At 36.4% G+C, this 17,794-nt stretch overlaps 1 protein-coding gene across 1 annotated transcript in view; it reads left to right on the forward strand.

Annotated features, from left to right (window-relative positions):
* LOC105363688 (agrin) overlaps positions 1–17,591 on the forward strand; it is a 53,362-nt gene extending 35,771 nt beyond the window's left edge. Inside the window, exons 7-17 of the mRNA XM_011501439.1 lie at positions 1,778–1,901; positions 2,615–2,848; positions 3,557–3,850; positions 5,037–5,186; positions 6,013–6,267; positions 6,923–7,069; positions 7,983–8,231; positions 14,547–14,741; positions 14,988–15,167; positions 16,503–16,839; positions 17,360–17,591. Coding sequence (XP_011499741.1) covers positions 1,778–1,901; positions 2,615–2,848; positions 3,557–3,850; positions 5,037–5,186; positions 6,013–6,267; positions 6,923–7,069; positions 7,983–8,231; positions 14,547–14,741; positions 14,988–15,167; positions 16,503–16,839; positions 17,360–17,591 — 2,397 coding nt within the window. The remainder of the gene's footprint in view (positions 1–1,777; positions 1,902–2,614; positions 2,849–3,556; positions 3,851–5,036; positions 5,187–6,012; positions 6,268–6,922; positions 7,070–7,982; positions 8,232–14,546; positions 14,742–14,987; positions 15,168–16,502; positions 16,840–17,359) is intronic.
* The last annotated feature ends 203 nt before the right edge of the window (positions 17,592–17,794 follow it).

The raw sequence follows: 17,794 nt of genomic DNA on the forward strand, positions 1-17,794 counted from the left end.
AAAATAATAACCACTTGATGTAGGAAACACCTATTTACCTTAGATTTTAATAATAATACAAATTTAATGTTAATATTCTTACTCATAATATAATATATATAATAATTATTTAACTCAATGGACAAAATGTTTTTATAAATATTTATCTTACGAATTAATCACGCTGGAAATATCGCTTTACATCTCCAAAACGAAAAATATGTAATATTATAATAAACGACCAATTAAATTTTAAACAAAATTTGTGTACTTTATGTTATTTTATTTATTTTTTTTTTTCTTCTCCTTTACAAATTTTAGATAAGTTTTTCCTAAATTCACTCATCAAATTCACTTCTTATAGGATGCAACAAGTAACGCAAAGAAAAGATCCATAACGTAACTTTCGCTACTTATATTGAACTTTAGAACCTCAATCTAATCGTCTTTAAATTACGTAATTTTTATACAATTGTGCAAAAAAGGTCCATATATAATATAAAAATAGTTCTTAACTCGCCATTATTATCATGAAAAAATACTAGAAATAATTTTCTAAATTTTCAACACATTTGGTCAAATTTCAATGATTCTTTATGTCGAATGAACAATTATATTATTGCTTATCCTCTATGTAAATCCTTGAAATATCCACGATTTAAATTGATTTTTGATAAAAAAAATTTGATTTTAAAATACATATTATGAAAGTTTATTATTGTTATAAATAAATGATATATGATTTTACAAATGGCGATAGATTACTTTTCAAATAGCAATTGAATTCGAGAAATAATGAGTAGATTCAAGCTCGTTAATTTTATCCAATTTATATAATAATTTTATAATTGTCATAATATTAATAACTTTTAACATTTTCTATACGATTCTAAACCCGAAGAAACTTGAAAAAAATAGGCATTATGATCTAAATGCTCAATAGTATGTCATATATTTTATTAAAAACGTGGAGTGAAATTAATAAAGCTCTTTTGTCTTATACTAATAAAAACGAAAAATTCGCTTAAGTAGAATATTTAATAAGATAGGATTATAAATTATAGTTTTCCGTACTTTGGTCTAAGCAAGGCCTTAATAATTCATATACGGTAGAGTTTCATTTATTGACTCTGAACAGTTTAACTTCTTCCGGAGGGAAAATGTTCATGTATTTACTTGAACATACTGTTTTCTTCCCTCGGCTCGTTAATCATACTTTCGTCTGAGAGATCTTTGCCCCTTAAAATTTCTTGATAATAGTTTAACTATAATTTTAAAATGCTACTACCCTATTAAAATTTCAACTTTAATTTACGTGGAAGAATATTAATAAAACGATAGTTTTTTTTTTTTTTTTTTTTTTTCAGAAATTATTCAATTGTCTTTAACAAATATACGCACTTTCCATAAATATATATGTGTGTGTGTGTGTGTGTGTGCGCGCGGGTGCGTTTAGAATGTACATGATAAAATAAATAGTAATTGCAAAATATAATATAGATTATAAGAAAAAATTTAATTCAATAAAAAATATTTTCACTTATGAAAATAATTAGTAAGAGTAAGTTTTAATTCACGTAAATTGTAATATTAAATGCAATTAGCTCAAATGCAGTTAAATTCCTCTGTATAAATCAAGCGATATTATCAAATGATTTTTATGTAGTCTGATACGTTAACTGAACTTTTACTTTAATTAAATTTCGAATGCCATAGAAAATTCTTTAATAATAATAATAGGATTATACGCTGTATGTAAACGTTCTTATACAAAATTCATTTTGTTAATGGATTACAGGAGACCGGGAGTTCAAGTATAGTTTGCGGCTCCGATGGGGTGACTTATGAAAGCGAATGCGAATTGAAGAAAACTTCTTGCAGTGTCCAGACTTTGGTAGTGGTCAGTTATAAAGGGGATTGCGGTAAGTGTATGCTCCATTGTTTTGACCACTCGAAAATTTTGATAGAAGTGACGCATCCCGTTCAATGCACAATTCGTTCTGTCTCCAACGGAGACGATCGCGACAAAATTTTTATGCTCAAAATCCATTATAAAAACATAACGGTCCAACGTGTTATTGCGACTGAAATTTCGTCCGAGCCCCAGCTCTGACATATATATTTAATTAAATATTATATGTATTTGTTAATCAGCAATTACTTTACGTGCTCACTTTTATATATATATATATATATATATATATATATATATATATATATATATGCAATAAGTATTGTGGTGGATTTCCGAAGAGTAAGAATTAATTTATCTAAGCACGCCTATAGACGATTCGCATTACCGAACTTTACGACATTTAATTCAATCAAATGGAATCAATCGACACTTTCGAACTTTCGTAGAAATTTATGTCCTAATATTTTACTTTTAATTACTCATAAATATTCAAATAACTGCACGGTAATTCACTATTCAACGCCAACGTCATTGTAATTTAATCGCTTAATAAATTATAAAACGAGATGCAAGATTAACAAGTTCACTATCGATAAATTAAAAATCGCGCTCGCACCACTCGTCTCGAGTTATTCCGAAAAATTATCGGACGCATGTCCGACAAACGCTCGCTAACCAATGGAAATGCACGATGAACAATCGCCTTTCGCGATAACGCAGAACTCTGCTCCAACGTCGAGTGCGACAACGAGGCCCGATGCGAGGCCGGTGTCTGCGTCTGCCCCTTGAGCTGTCCGGAGGCCAGTGGAGCCTACGTCTGCGGCAGCGACAGCAAGACCTACACCTCGGAATGCGAGCTCCAGAAGGCGGCCTGCGAGCGCGATCCCAATCTTTCCGCCCTACACGTCAACTACTACGGCGAGTGCGGACAAGGATTTCCCGTCGCTGCTCTCAGTTAGTACATACACATATATAGCCAAATAATAATATACATACCAATACATACACACACATATGTGTGCAGATCTCTTATATTTCCCTTTCTTTTATGGCTTTTATGCTTTGCTGGAGCTTTGGAGCTTCCGCGCTTTTACTAACAACTTTGAGCTTCTAGCTTTGTTACGGTTAAACATGAATTACCGAGTGAATTTATCGCCTCAACGGCATTTCACTTTACCACTTGTAATTATACCGGTGTGCACCGGTATCGTGCTCCTAGTTCGACAACAGCAATGTATTTACGATCTGGTTGGCTGGAGGGATGGGCGGTGGAGGGGTGCAGCTGAGACCCTGGGACGTTTGGGTTTCGTTTCACTATCAATTCTGAAATACGAATATAATAACTTCGATCGGTGTCATTATTTGTGCCACGAAGTATGAATCTCCTTTGTCGGGGCTTCGAAAGCCAAGTGCTACCAGGTTAAAGGCGGACGTAACGATAGTCGAAGCGAATGGACGAAGCACTATCATCGGAAACCAATGTCAGTCAGGACTGATGATGATTGCACGGTTACACATACGGGAACACATTAACGATTCCCACAATATCGGCCCAGGAAATTCTCAGTCGCACCTCTCGACTACTAAACAAGCCGTAAAATTACGAGCCCGCGACCCCACTAACGCCAAACGCATAACTAACCGATACCAACCGGCGCGCAGCTACCATGTCGACGTCGTCGATAACGCGCCTGGTGACGTCGGCGGAGATGACGTCTGACCTGGAGCTCGAGGCTTGCCGCAACATCCACTGCGACTTCAATGCGACGTGCGAGCTCGGTGACGATCACTTTCCCCGCTGCAGCTGCAAGTTCGACTGTGCCTCGATCGCCCCGGAGAATATGCAACCGGTTTGTGGTAGCGACCTGCGCACCTACTCGAGCAAATGCCACATGCTTATGGAGGCCTGCCAACGCCAGCAAGAGCTTAGGCTCAGGCCCCTCGACCTCTGCCAAGGTTCGCTTGTCACTATATCCCCATGGGCCTTAGTGTCGTCACAAACTTCCGACCTTAGCTCTTACGATGATATGGATGGCCCTTTCTCGTCCCATACTCATTCTCCACATTAAATTTTATACGTTTAACGCGTGCCCCTCATCTTCTCTCCTCTCTTAAACATCGCATAATGAAGTGATGGTAAATTGATCTTGATTTTTTCTTCCTCGATTCGTAAATACTCTATGCGATATTCATAACCACGGATTTTTTTTTTCTATGTTAATTTTTGAATTGTGCATTACGGGTGTGAACTGTTTCTTGACAATTTACTACCCGAGAATTTCATCAATATTGAGATAGATGAACTTATAGAATATATATCGATTAAAGTACCGTCACGTTTTCCTTATGTTTTACATACTGTAGTCGAAAAATCTGCCGTCTACCTAACTAATTCAAAGCTTAAAAATATAAAACAACAGCAACAACGAAAACGTCTTAATACTCGTATAGATCTATCAAACTCGTTAATAGATAAAAATTCCATTTATATCTGTTGAAATTTCCTCGCTCCATTGTATAATTTACGTTTAAATCTAACCTACGTAACATTACATGAAACGAATATTCCAATAATAAACAAAGCTTTCGCCCGCCAATTCGCTAGCATTTATACTATATTTATATTAATTAACACTCGTTGAAAAAATTGAAATATTGTAATAATTAGCAACGGATGAGGAGAATTAAAATTTCGGCATAAAGTGAGACGCTTGGGAGGCACGGGTAATGCTCGTTTCCATGTTAACGTATTCTAATACAATTAATAATTCATACTCGGTGGCATTAAAGCTTACACATCGCCTAGAATTCGTTTTAAAAGTGCCCGTGTAACAAGGCGGCCGCGCTTACATGTCTACTGTACCGCCGGTATGCCGGGGCATAAAATTATCCTTAGCGCGCTCTCGCATTACGAATCCGAGAGGAGTTGGATAATCGTACTCCTCGCAGGGCATCGCTCAGGATCGCGGAAAGGACAGTGGGGTGAGAGAGGGAGCTCGGGTCGCGGCGGCGAGGGTATTGGGCGTGGGAACGAACCCGAAATGATAATCGACCAAGTATCATTAGCATTTCGGGGCGTGCGCCTGTATAAATGTAAGTGGCCCACCTCAAAATATTTTCATAACGTGCGCCTGGTAATTAGGCATGGAGGTGAAACCCTGTAACGGAGAGCAGCCCCTGGTTGACTCCGAGGGCAACGAATACGACTGCGGCAGCGGACCGAGTCGCAAGGACTGCCCCAGTCACACGTACTGTCATCAAACCCCGAGATTTGCTCGCTGCTGCAAGAAAGGTGAGCCCGGACTGCTTTCCCGCCTCCTCCTCCGCCAACGCCACTATCACCGCCCCTTCCTCATCCCCCATTGCCAACGTCACCTTCTAAGCCCGCACACTTTTGCCGAAGTCACGGCTAGACTTTACACAGGCTCTACGGGCTCAAGCGGCCCGCGTCGCTTGAATTTCAATGCTAATTTCATTCGTTGCCGAGCAATTAGCAACGATATTTTATTAGTTGGCCAAATTTGCCCTACCGACGGTTTATTTAATCGCCTCAACGTTTGCCGTACGAATCGCACGAAATCCTATGTACGCTAATGGAAGACAAAATAAATTCAGAGCAGATTGCGAACGCATCGCGTACTCGTATTATTGTTGTTATTATTATTATTATTACTATCGTCGTAATTATTGTTGCTATCGTGTCGTTTCTCTTATTGCCGCTGTCGTCGTTGAAAATTATTGAAATTGAGGAGACAAGCTGGGAGATTTATCGCCCCCTCGTAATCAGAAACGAGCAAAGATTTCCTTCTTACGAGGAGCTACGGTGTATGACCGGCCTCGCGAATAATCGCGATAACTGTCAATATTATTATTACTATCGGCATTGCGATCGAGCGACACGAACGTTTAATGGATATTTGAATCTCGTGCGCTCGTTAAGGTCGATGGTGAACCAACGTTAGCCTAGACTTGGATCGACATGCGCGGGTAACGCGTCTCGTTCAAAGACGAACCAAAGTCCGACTGACTAAAGTCCGCCCGAGGCCAGGTACAATCTCCATGAGCCGATGCCACAAGCTCAGGGCGCTTGCGCTCTAATCGCCCAATGAATTCCACAGGCATGCAGATCCTGAAGTGCGAGGACTCGTGGCACGGCTGCTGTCCGGACGGGAAGACCGCGGCCCTAGGGCCCGAGGGGGCCGGCTGTCCGAATCTCTGCAACTGCAACCGGCTGGGCAGCCTCTCGGACACTTGCAGCCCCGAGACCGGGCAGTGCGAATGCCGGCCCGGAGTGGGAGGACTCAAGTGCGATAGGTGCATGCCTGGATACTGGGGCTTGTCCAAGATCGATAAGGGACACCAGGGCTGCATTCGTAAGATTCTCCATTACTTCCTGCGGAGTAGGCATTCCGCGCTTGTTTCACTTGGCCGGGCCAATGGTCGGGAGGCGGCTATAAATATTTTATGCGAATACGACGAATGGCCGAGCGTCGAGTGCTTAGATATTCCGTAAGGTGGGCTAATTCGAAGGGACGTCTCACACGCTCGTGTGTGTGTGGTGGTGGTGGGGGGGGGGGGGGGGAGTAGGCATTCCGCGCTTGTTTCACTTGGCCGGGCCAATGGTCGGGAGGCGGCTATAAATATTTTATGCGAATACGACGAATGGCCGAGCGTCGAGTGCTTAGATATTCCGTAAGGTGGGCTAATTCGAAGGGACGTCTCACACGCTCGTGTGTGTGTGGTGGTGGGGGGGTGGGGAGGAGGAGCCTCATGCATCATGCGATATATGGAGATGTTACGTAATAGCGTGTCGCGCGAGCCGTTAAAGTTAAGCGTAAAGTGGACCTCCTGTTCATTTGTTCGTGCGTCCCTTTAAATAACGAGGAAATCACAAATGACGCCCTGCCGTACGTTTTGAGCCGTTGGTGCGACAATGTCGAGTGAACGGCCATTACAGTCGAAGGCGATGTAATCGCTTTGCGGGCAGGTAACCTTATTCAAAATACCCAATGACGATTGGCTTTTCAGCTTGCGGCTGCTCGCTATTTGGCTCGACTCGCGAGGATTGCGAGCAAATGACGGGACTGTGCGTTTGCAAGTCGGAAATCCAGGGAAAGAAGTGCACGATATGTACCGATCATAATAAGATTCTAACCCCTAAAGGATGCCAGCCAGGTACTGTTACTACTGACGAAATCAACGTTTATGGCACTGGCCTTGCTCAGTATTATTATAATGTACTTTGGGAAGCCTTGATCCAAGCACGTTGCTCTTGATTGTTCGCAAATAGATCGATCGGATAATGGAGTGACATATGCTCCGATGCTCTAATTCTCTAATGTCATGATGTGTCAGGAACGTTGAGTAAAAGTGCTTCTACTTCATGCTTTGCCCTGCGGCTTCTCCCGAGCACAGTGCATTCGAATGAATATAAGCAAACGAGCGAAATATAGTTTGATAATAGCGAGTACCTATACATTGTTGGAACGTTAATTGGTCGATGTTTCTCAATCAATCACGAGCCACTGCTTTCGATCAATAAATTTCGTCTACGAATGACTTCCATTACGTCTATTAACTCGCCATTGCTGGGTGGTGGTAGTGGCCGGTGATTGGGCGGTGGCGGAGAGGTGGTGACGATTGGGGCAAAAGGGATCCCTTCACATTTTCAAATTGATTCAATGAAAATGTGCGCACCGACTTACCATGCGCCATCCACCAAATTCCCATTGAATGTCAAATTATCGAGGCCTCATTCGCTCATTCACGGACTACATAAACCGCAAGACAAGCAACTTACATCGATAATTTGTTGTATTTACTTGCTTAGAGTATCAATAAGTATTAATACATTGTGACCGAGATCATAGCGATTAATCGATGTATCTCGTCACATGATAGACGCACGAATCCGTCAAAATCAACCGTGTCGAATGGCTTTAAGACAACCGTCGAGCGCGTCGGGCAACCGAGAATAATCGATAAGTCGACATTCAATAAACTCCCACTCCCACTCAGCGAGACAAAGACCAGCCAAAGCGCAATCGGGGAATGAAAATAACGGAATCGATGGGTGACTGATCCACAGCGGATGCTGTACTCCCGATACCCAGTAGCTGCAACGAGCTCGAGTGCTACTCGGGCAGCCACTGCACGGAGTCGAGCGTCGGGGTCGCGGGACCGCGCTGCATCTGCCCCGTTGGCTGCCCCGAGGAGACCCCGGCCGTCTCCGTCTGCGGTAGCGACGGCCAGACCTACGACAACGAGTGCGAGCTACGGCTCTACGCCTGCCGCTACCAGACGGACGTCGTGCCCCAGGCATTTGGCCACTGCCGAGGTGGGTTTGGCGCCGAGACACCTACCCCGAGACCTGGAGCACTCCTAGCCACGGGGACCGTCTCTTAGGAAATCCGAGATCTCCTACCCACCCGTTTCCACTGCGTTTGCGCAGCTCTTCATTATCTAACGGGCTCTTGGCTCGTTAGGATTTATTAACGCGCCGTGGGGACGATCTCAGTCTTTATTTCCCGACATTATAAAGTACGATGACAAATGCACTTGGACTTGGCTCCTAAGGCGGTTTCTCTGTGTTCCGCTGCTATGTTCGAGCGATACCAACGAGACGAATTTGCGCCTGGATTTTGATAATTAAGCAACTTTCCAGTGGAATTTTTCAGATTGCCGCGAGTCCAATGAGTGAGACAGTATGAATTTTAATGCCACTCGCTATAAACTCATGTGTATAGGTGCGTTAGAAGGGGCCAAGTTGTCGTAATGGACATTTTACTTTTATTAAAAAAAGCGCACGCTTTTCTTAGTGTCATCTTTACGTGCTCTTATTTCCTTTTTTTCCCCCTTCATTATATATATATATATATATATATATATATATATATATATATATAATATGCCATATATGGGAAAAAATATGAAAAGAACCAAGAACTAAAAACAGAGCCAAGGAAATAATCGCGAAAAATGTATTATTATGTAAGAGTAATATAGTAAAAATTTTGACATGACGCAACTTTCAAGTCTGTAATAAATTTATTCATAATTGCTTCTAATTTATAAATAATGTAGTGCACGTTAGAAATATATAAAGTAATTCAGTGCTAATCGACTCACTAGTCTCGATGAATAATCCTAAATAATCCCAAATTGTTATAATTTGGGAAAATTTTCGGTTAATAATCGTCGTTATGCTTGTAGTTGCACATTTATTTCCAGTCCTCTCCCTAGCGCAGTCGATTTCCAACTAATATTGAGATGTATATTATGTAAAAAAATAAAGTACATACATTTGTTGCGGATTATGTTGACTAACTTTCTGGAAATGAATTAACTATTCCTTAAAATCCAATTATTGCTTAATTTCCATTGGCTTTTTAATTACTCATACATTCAAGGAAACGTTTTTTTTTTTTTTTTATTAAAAATCGTAGTTAATTGCAAATTAATTAATTACATATTAAATTCTTTAATTATAATTTGAAACGATCAATTGGCAGTTTTTTATAATCTCAATTAAGAATCTTACATTACACAAATTCATTTTATATAAAACGTATGCCATTAATCATGTTGGTACATTTTTATTTAGCGATCGAATAATGCCTGCTAGACTATCATACAAACAATTAGTTATTATAAAGTATTGTAAACAATTTCTCCGTTGAATTTCACTTTACACTTTTACACTTACAACTAACATAAGGATGAATCCATTAAGCTGATATTTTTATGTGCCCTACAGGTACATTATCCTTTCATTTAGATTCTTTCGCGAGTCATGAGCTCTTTATCTGTAATCTTATTTTATTCGCACGATCACTTGATCTACGAAAGCTCAAATCGTAAAATTAGTAGATAGTAAAAGTAATTAAAGGTCGATCGTTGAATGACCTATGAATTGAGAAAAATTTCACTTTTTATTCTTAAAGAAAAATTCTCAAGGAAAACGAAGACATCAAGAATTTCTCGATGTTACTACTCAAACAAATTACGCACAGAACTCCCATCCCTGTTTATTTCTTCTCTTATCTTTATTTGTGATGTATTTTTCAATTCTGATACATTATATCCGGAATTTCTTTTCACTTTTTCCATCCATAGTATTAGACATTTTCTTTGCGCTCTCGTGAGGGGCAAGAGTCAGTCGATGGAAGTCAATCTTTTAAGAAGTTTTCTCGTTCAGTCGACTTCTCTCCTTTTTTCTTCGTTTCTGCGTCTCGCGAGAAAGTTAAGCATAAATTGGATTACGAAAAAGGGCAGTTTCCAGGGTACTTTGGTTCCGTGGGTGCACTTGCTTTGCAAACGAAGAATGAAAGGTAAAAGAAGCTAAAAGCTCGAGTATGTAAGTGTAGACAAGTCACAACTAGAGGTGACTGCACAACTGGAGGAGAATTTAAAATAATTACTTCAAAAGCAGATATTCCCATTAAAATATTGACAATGCGAACAAAAATAAAAAACATAAAAACAATATGAACAAAAATCATTGAATCCTCGTTATTTTCATATTAGCTTTATTACGTTATATTCAAAACAAATTCTATAAAAATAAAATTAAAGTATTATGTGTAAAGCAAATGGCGGAAATCGATTCATTATTATAAGATATAATGTAATGTCCATTGTAATAATTAAAAAATAAAATAAAATAAAATAATAAAAATTTACCATAAAAAATTAATGCGAATATTAAACAAGTGATTTAAACTTTGGCTAGTATTCAAAATTCTTAAAGTACCTTTTGCGATAATAGATATCGTCGGTTAAGTATTTCATTTGACTTTTAATCGCTAACTTAAAATAACTTAGCTGTAACTGTGTATATCTAGACAGAGATGTTAAAGTATTAAAAAAAAAAAAAAAAAAAACTACTTTAAAATGCCAATACAAAATTCAAAAATGCACGAGTGAGGCGAAAGATGTGTAATTATAATAGAATAAATGCATTAATAGTAACATTAAATAATACATTTGTTATTATGTAAATAAGGTAGATGATGTAAATACGATATTATTATAATGTGTAATGATCAAAAAATTTGATTCATATCATTAATGCCATCTATATAAGTAGGAAGAGTTTCATTTAATATTTAAATAATTATAAAATATAAACAGTTATAACACGTCTCGATTATTTCAATTTAATACTATAAGCCACGTGTGCATTATTTATTATATCCGTAAAGATAAATACTGCGAACGGATAATAATAAATACAAACAACATAATAAATAACTAATATTGCACAAATATTATTTCATATGATTTTATATTTTTATCTGAATATATTCTTTGTTTCTTAATATTGCAATGTATTTATAATGTAATTTATTATTTTTACTAATTTATTAAAGTAAAATTTTTCTTTATTTATTTCATGATATTTGTTTTTACGTGAAAAAAAAAAAAGATTATTAACGCTGACAATGAGGAAATAAAACTTTCATTGTAAAGAGAAACACTGTATTATTTTCTGTAATTATATAAGCTGAAATATTAATGTTGCAAGAAATTTACAATTACTTACAAATTTATAAGAAGACTACATTAGTGAGAAAATTAATGTTCTTTAAAAGAAAATAAATATTTTAACGATGATTTTTTCCATTTTTTCCACTTTGGAATACATTTAATCTATATTTTATAAAATATCGTAGTTCTATATAATGATGTTTCGTAAAGAAAAATTTGTTCATTTTTATCATTACTATGATTTCATTAGCGGAATTGATTTCCATTAGTAACTCGATTATAATTATTTCCAATTTATTCAAATAATGTAATATATTTATTTTAATATCATTATTATCATTATCATTAATCGAGGGTATTTAAAAAGAACGTAATATCTACTTTATAACAATTATAAAGCAATAATTTCTCGATAAAATGTATTCCGATAGTTGATTCTTATTAAAAATATTGCATAATCAATATGAATCGTAAATTAATTTGACGTAATTGACTTTCCCTCGCATTTTATTACCTATTTTTTTAATATACATTGTTGTACATAATTGTGAAAGCCAATAAGAAACCAAAAACAATTTGTGAAAACATGCAACCGTACATGAAATACTTTTTTACAGTCACGCTACAATGAACCCATCAGAACTATTATAATCCAATAAATGTTTCCTACACAATGATATATATTACAATATATGTCTTTCGAATATTATTTTTTCAAAATTAACACTTGAATTTCAATCAAACAAGTAAAATTGAATATGTCGAAAATTTTTAATTATCTAAATTACGATTTATCATTAAATAATAGTTAATTAATTAGGCTGTATAGGAATATTCAAGTATATGATTTAATCAGATATCCTTTACATTCACAATACCACACACACGCATATATATATATGCGTGTGTGTGTGTGCGCGCGCGTGTGCGTGTGTGCGTGTGTGTGTGTGTGTGTGTGTGTATATATATATATACTACATAGTATTTTAGAAACTATAATCCAAAGGTCATTAATATTCACACTACAGACTAAATTCTACTACTACACTAATCATTGTAAAATGTAGTATTAATTTCGAATGGAAATAAATATACGAATGAGGCATTTTCATTGTAATTCAATTTATGAATTGACTAAATAATTAATCCACGATTTCGCTGAAAGTATTTACAATTAAATGTTTGAACATGCGCAAAGCTAATAACTAATAGCAACTTTGTCAGTGACTAAAGAATAGTATATAACATTAATTATCAGACATATTATTTATAAATAATAATATTTAAATTTATAAGTTAAATAATTATCTACCATTTAACTCGGTAAAACCAATCTAACTATTTGTTTTTACGATTTTACGATGTTATTATTTCGATATCATTATTAGGTAAATTAGATATTCGAGAATGGAAAACTACATTTATGATTAAATTTTTCCATAAATTTAACATATATCTTTTTCCTATTTATTTAATTCATAATTTTCAATTCTTATTTATTTCATTTACTTTCTTTTTATTTCGTATCATAAATTTATTTAAAACTTTTAATAATTTGTAATTGGATATTATTTTATCCGTAATTACTTTCAGTAGTATTAATTTGTAAAACTAAAATCTGTAAATTTTATATTTCAAATATTGTCACACTTAATTTATCCATATATATGACATATAATTAGTGAGAAGTGAATGAAAAATGGATAGATAAGATTAAAAAACATAGATTTTAAGATAATGATTTTGTATTTGAAAGACATAATGAAAATTAACAGAAATTTCGGAATTTTTTCTACATTGTTTTGTTGCTAAATAAATCAGAATAAAATTACAGAGTGGAAAAGATAAGTAACTTAATAAGAAAAGAAAAAAAATTATCCATGAAATCAACAATATTAAATAGAAATTACTCTCATGATAAATATTTACGAAGATAAAAGCCTCTTCTACATATTTATGTTATTATATAATATATGTGGCATGTTACTATTGTTGGAAATATGAGACCGAAAATCTTTCGTACACTGTTAATCTAATAACAGCATAATCAAAATCTAATAGTTTATTCAATACAGTAAAAATACTTTATTTATTTTTTAATTAAACCATGCATTACCCAGTTCTTTTCCTAGACTATACTAAAAATATTCTCATCACAACACATGAATAGAATATTAGTGAAGCTTATAATTGCCATAATTCGTAAATAAACGATGCATCGAGTAAAACAAATACCTATGCATTTTTTATAACAATTATTTAAATAGAAAATGGAATAACATGGATTGACAACTGTTGAGTAATTAATATAGAAACAAGGGTCATCTATGTATAGTAAACTAACTAAATTCTTAATGGAACACCAGGTGAAATTCACCATTTTTGCTCTCAAATTGCGCGTTTATCTTAGTCCATCTCCACTCTCTCTCTCTCTCTCTCTCTCTATATATATATATATATATATAGATTCGCATATATCTAGACATCCCTTTCTCCATTTTCATTATTATCTTTTATCTCGATCGATGCTCTTCGACGCTCAAGACGCAAGAATAGCACAAACGATTTAATTTACTTACAAATACAAAAACACAAGATACATTTGTCCTTTCCATTGGCAACAAATCGATCGCTGTTTTATGCAGAGTAATCGTTGTACTCATTTGTTTATTTTACAATAAAACATAGAAATCTTTGAAACAATTTATTAAGAGGTTTAAAATAAGTGAAAATAAACAACTACTTAGAATATAATATTTCAAAACGATAAAAAAAAATAAAATCGTAATTTACTTACTGCTGATGTGGTTAGAAATTAAAAATCACTGCCTATCGCTAAAATCTATGTTGATACGAATATATTATAATTTACCTTTTCACACAGCCGTTCTTCAACTTCTTCGATTCATCAACGACTGGATGGAAAATCTGGTCACAGAAAAAAATAATTCCAAGAATTTCGAATTTATAGTAAAATTTAAACGCAATAAATTTTCCTTGACGCTCTCTTGAATAACTCTATTGTATTTCTTAAAATTCCTCTTCGTATAAAAGGTCCTTATACAATATGGGAAAAAAATCCAATTTCAAGCCCACGACCCCCTCATTGTCCACTTTTCACGCACAGCGAACGATAAAAGAAAATCTCTGCCAATTCTTCCAGACGATTCCATGACCAACACGGATTTCCCAGTGAAGAGATTCACCGCTGTGCACTACACACAGCCAGCAGCGGCGATTTCGCCTCTATCCAAGTCAACGAGGCACTTGCTCGTACCGGAGCCCGACGCCCGCTACTACTACACCAATCGAGCCCATCAAGAGACTATTCCTGTTGACAGGAAGAATCTCAAACATGGTAAGTGCAGGAGGGCTCGCAAGGACCATTCGATCCTCGCCCCATGCGAGTTGAGGCTGCCTCTCCCTTATAAAGTACAACAATTATATTGGACAATTTAATTATACTGTTGGTACAATTGCATTGTGCGCGATGGAAAGGCACTCCAGCATGATAAGAATACAAGGTCCCACTCCCACGCTCCTCACACGCTTTTTCAATAGCGCAAGTTGACTATGCGCCTTAACGATATCGTGACAAATTTAGGCTCTGCGGCGGCCTATCGTCCAACGCCGGCGACAATTAGGGTCGTAACTCCCTTGCTGGGCGACTTTTGCAACGACGACAAGGACTGCGGCATATCGAACAGCCTTTGCATAAACGGACGCTGCATTTGCACGGATGGCTTTGCTGAAACTAGCGACAGGCAAGAGTGTTCTAGTTTAGGTAAGATCTTTACTTGCCATCGACTAGCTTTTTCTACGTTTTTTTTTTTTTTTTTTTTTTTTTTTTTTTTTTTTAGGCGTTTGATAAGGCTGGACTTATAAATTTTTTGAAAATTATGACGAAGCCGTACAATTTCTTAATTTCTTATTTCAAAAAAGTTTGTTCCACTCAAGTAGCGCCATTCTCACCGTGAATTTGTGTTTTGTGTTTCTCCATCACAATGCATTTGTAAACTAAAATTTCTTCTAGCCTCTACAACTTTTGATAAGCGTATCAGTAGATATTTTTACCATTGAGTCATTAATATCTGTTATATTAAATTCTTATTTACTCAAACTTATGTATCTCCAATGCAACTTTTATGAGACGTAGATGTAACTCTCTCTCTCTCTCTCTCTCTCTCTCTCTCTCTATATATATATATATATGTATATATATTGATTTATTTTCTGTTCTTTTATTTAGAGAATTGTACATGATATTTTCAAGCACAAAGCTAGCTTAACGTGAAAATTCAATACAATTGTTTAATAGTGCATATTATTATTATTATTATTCATTCCTTGGGCAAGATAAATATAATTTTCATCCAATTTTCAAGCGATTCTTTGAGCTTAAATTAATTACAAGTATCTACGTTTGTAATTTATATGATCATTTAACGAGACACGACGTCGATAGATTAATAAACTATTAAAGTTGCTATTAAATTCACGGACAAACATATTCGATTAAGCAAAATAATTCACTGCACTCGATAACTGAATAGATTTCTATAATTACTATCTTATTAAAAATTCTTATTATATTAATATGAATTCGTCATATTATTTGTTCTACTGAAGACTATGCCAATCGCTAAAAAGTACTAGTATAGAAATAATAATCCTTACACTCGCGCATAAAGTAAAATATTTCAAAATTTTCCAACAAGCTTGAGAAAGTCCTTTCTCCAAGTATATCCTATGAAAATAAAAACTAAACGTAATCTGACTACGCTACGTAAACAATCGATAATTCTCATCGATCTTACTTTGAAATGAGCGAAAGCCCAAAAACAATATTAATCTCGATTGTTTATCGAGACACGATCGCATTGTATTGGTAATCGACGCATTGGCAAAATGAAAAATGACAATTTTTCTTCCTTCGTCCTCAACGCCAATCAAACGTCCGACAAATACTTCCGTATAATCGGCCATCTTAGCGCGTTACTGCGTGAACGCCGAGCTACGCCGAATTATTATCGAATAATTAAGGACGAGTGGCTTGGCGGAAGGAGCAGCGTCAGACAAGAAATTATCATTCTAATCAGCAATATCGTCGACCTTGCAGCAAACTACGCGCCGGTGACGCCGACGGAGGAGATCCGTGCCTGCCTCTCGTTCCCCTGCCACATGTCCGCTACGTGCATCGACTTGCCCGGTGCCACCTACATGTGCAACTGCCTCGAGAACTACACAGGCTTCCACTGCGACGAGGAGATCAACCGGCGAGTGTACGAAGCTTCCTTCGACGGGAAGAGTTACGTTCGCATGAATCGACTGAAAGCCTATTATAAGCTGAGCATCGAGGTGGAGTTCAAAACTTACGCGGAGAATGGCATCATCGTGTACAACCAGCAGAAGCAGGATGGCACCGGTGACTTTGTTTCGTTGGCCATCGTCGACGGGTGCGTTATCCCTAGCTCTGCCTATTTTCCGCTCAGCCGAGACTTTATATCGATGCCGTACTTTCTACAATTGCCACTTACAGCCAGCCGCTTCTCAACTTTTTTAATCCAACTCGGGAGGCACAGAGTAGATATTAAGAGATCGTATTCGATCGAAGAGGGCGCTGGAGTTGCAATGCGATATATCGCCACGATATTATGTCAATTAATTAGCTATTGGATCGATTATTGGGGAGGTTGAAGGGAACTTTGTAGGCCCGATTTAATGATTTTTCCATTCATTTTCGATATTACGGCTCTGCAAACGTAACGGGGCTGCAAAGTTAATTCAAAAACTCAAAGTGCATAAAGTAACTCCCTTGGCGCATCACAAAAATATCGGCTCGTGTGATAAATACACGTATTATCACGGTTTATTTGGCGAATAATAATTACTTATAGTTTCGTGCATACAGCCAGTAAAATATATCGGGACTGAAAAAAAAATATCTCATTTTCTTTTTGTTTCCCTTTCTTCTAGTTTCGTCCAGTTTCGATACAATTTAGGTAATGGGCCTGTTATTCTCACTTCACCCGAACGTGTCTCGATGAAGACGTTCCACAGGGTCACCGCTAAAAGATATCACAAAGACGGGGTTCTACTATTTAACGAAAATGAGGAGGTCGCAGGTCAAAGTGAAGGAATGTTGAAGAGTCTTGACTTGAATCAAGATACGTTCATTGGCAATATACCGACTAATTATAGCAAGTGAGTAATATTATAATCCATAGTAAGAAAAATTAAGCACACAATGTAATATACATTGTTTTTGCGTTTGTTGTAACCTGTGTACTAAAAAAATATAAATGAACATTCAATTTTAATGATAAATTGATAATGGACCACGATGCCATCAATATTCGAATGAGAGCTGCCGTGCCCGGCAAAGCAAATGAAGCCAAAAGATTACAAAAA

Source organism: Ceratosolen solmsi, unplaced genomic scaffold (genome assembly GCF_000503995.2).
Source record: "Ceratosolen solmsi marchali unplaced genomic scaffold, CerSol_1.0 scaffold3, whole genome shotgun sequence".
In the NCBI taxonomy this organism is placed as follows: domain Eukaryota; kingdom Metazoa; phylum Arthropoda; class Insecta; order Hymenoptera; family Agaonidae; genus Ceratosolen; species Ceratosolen solmsi.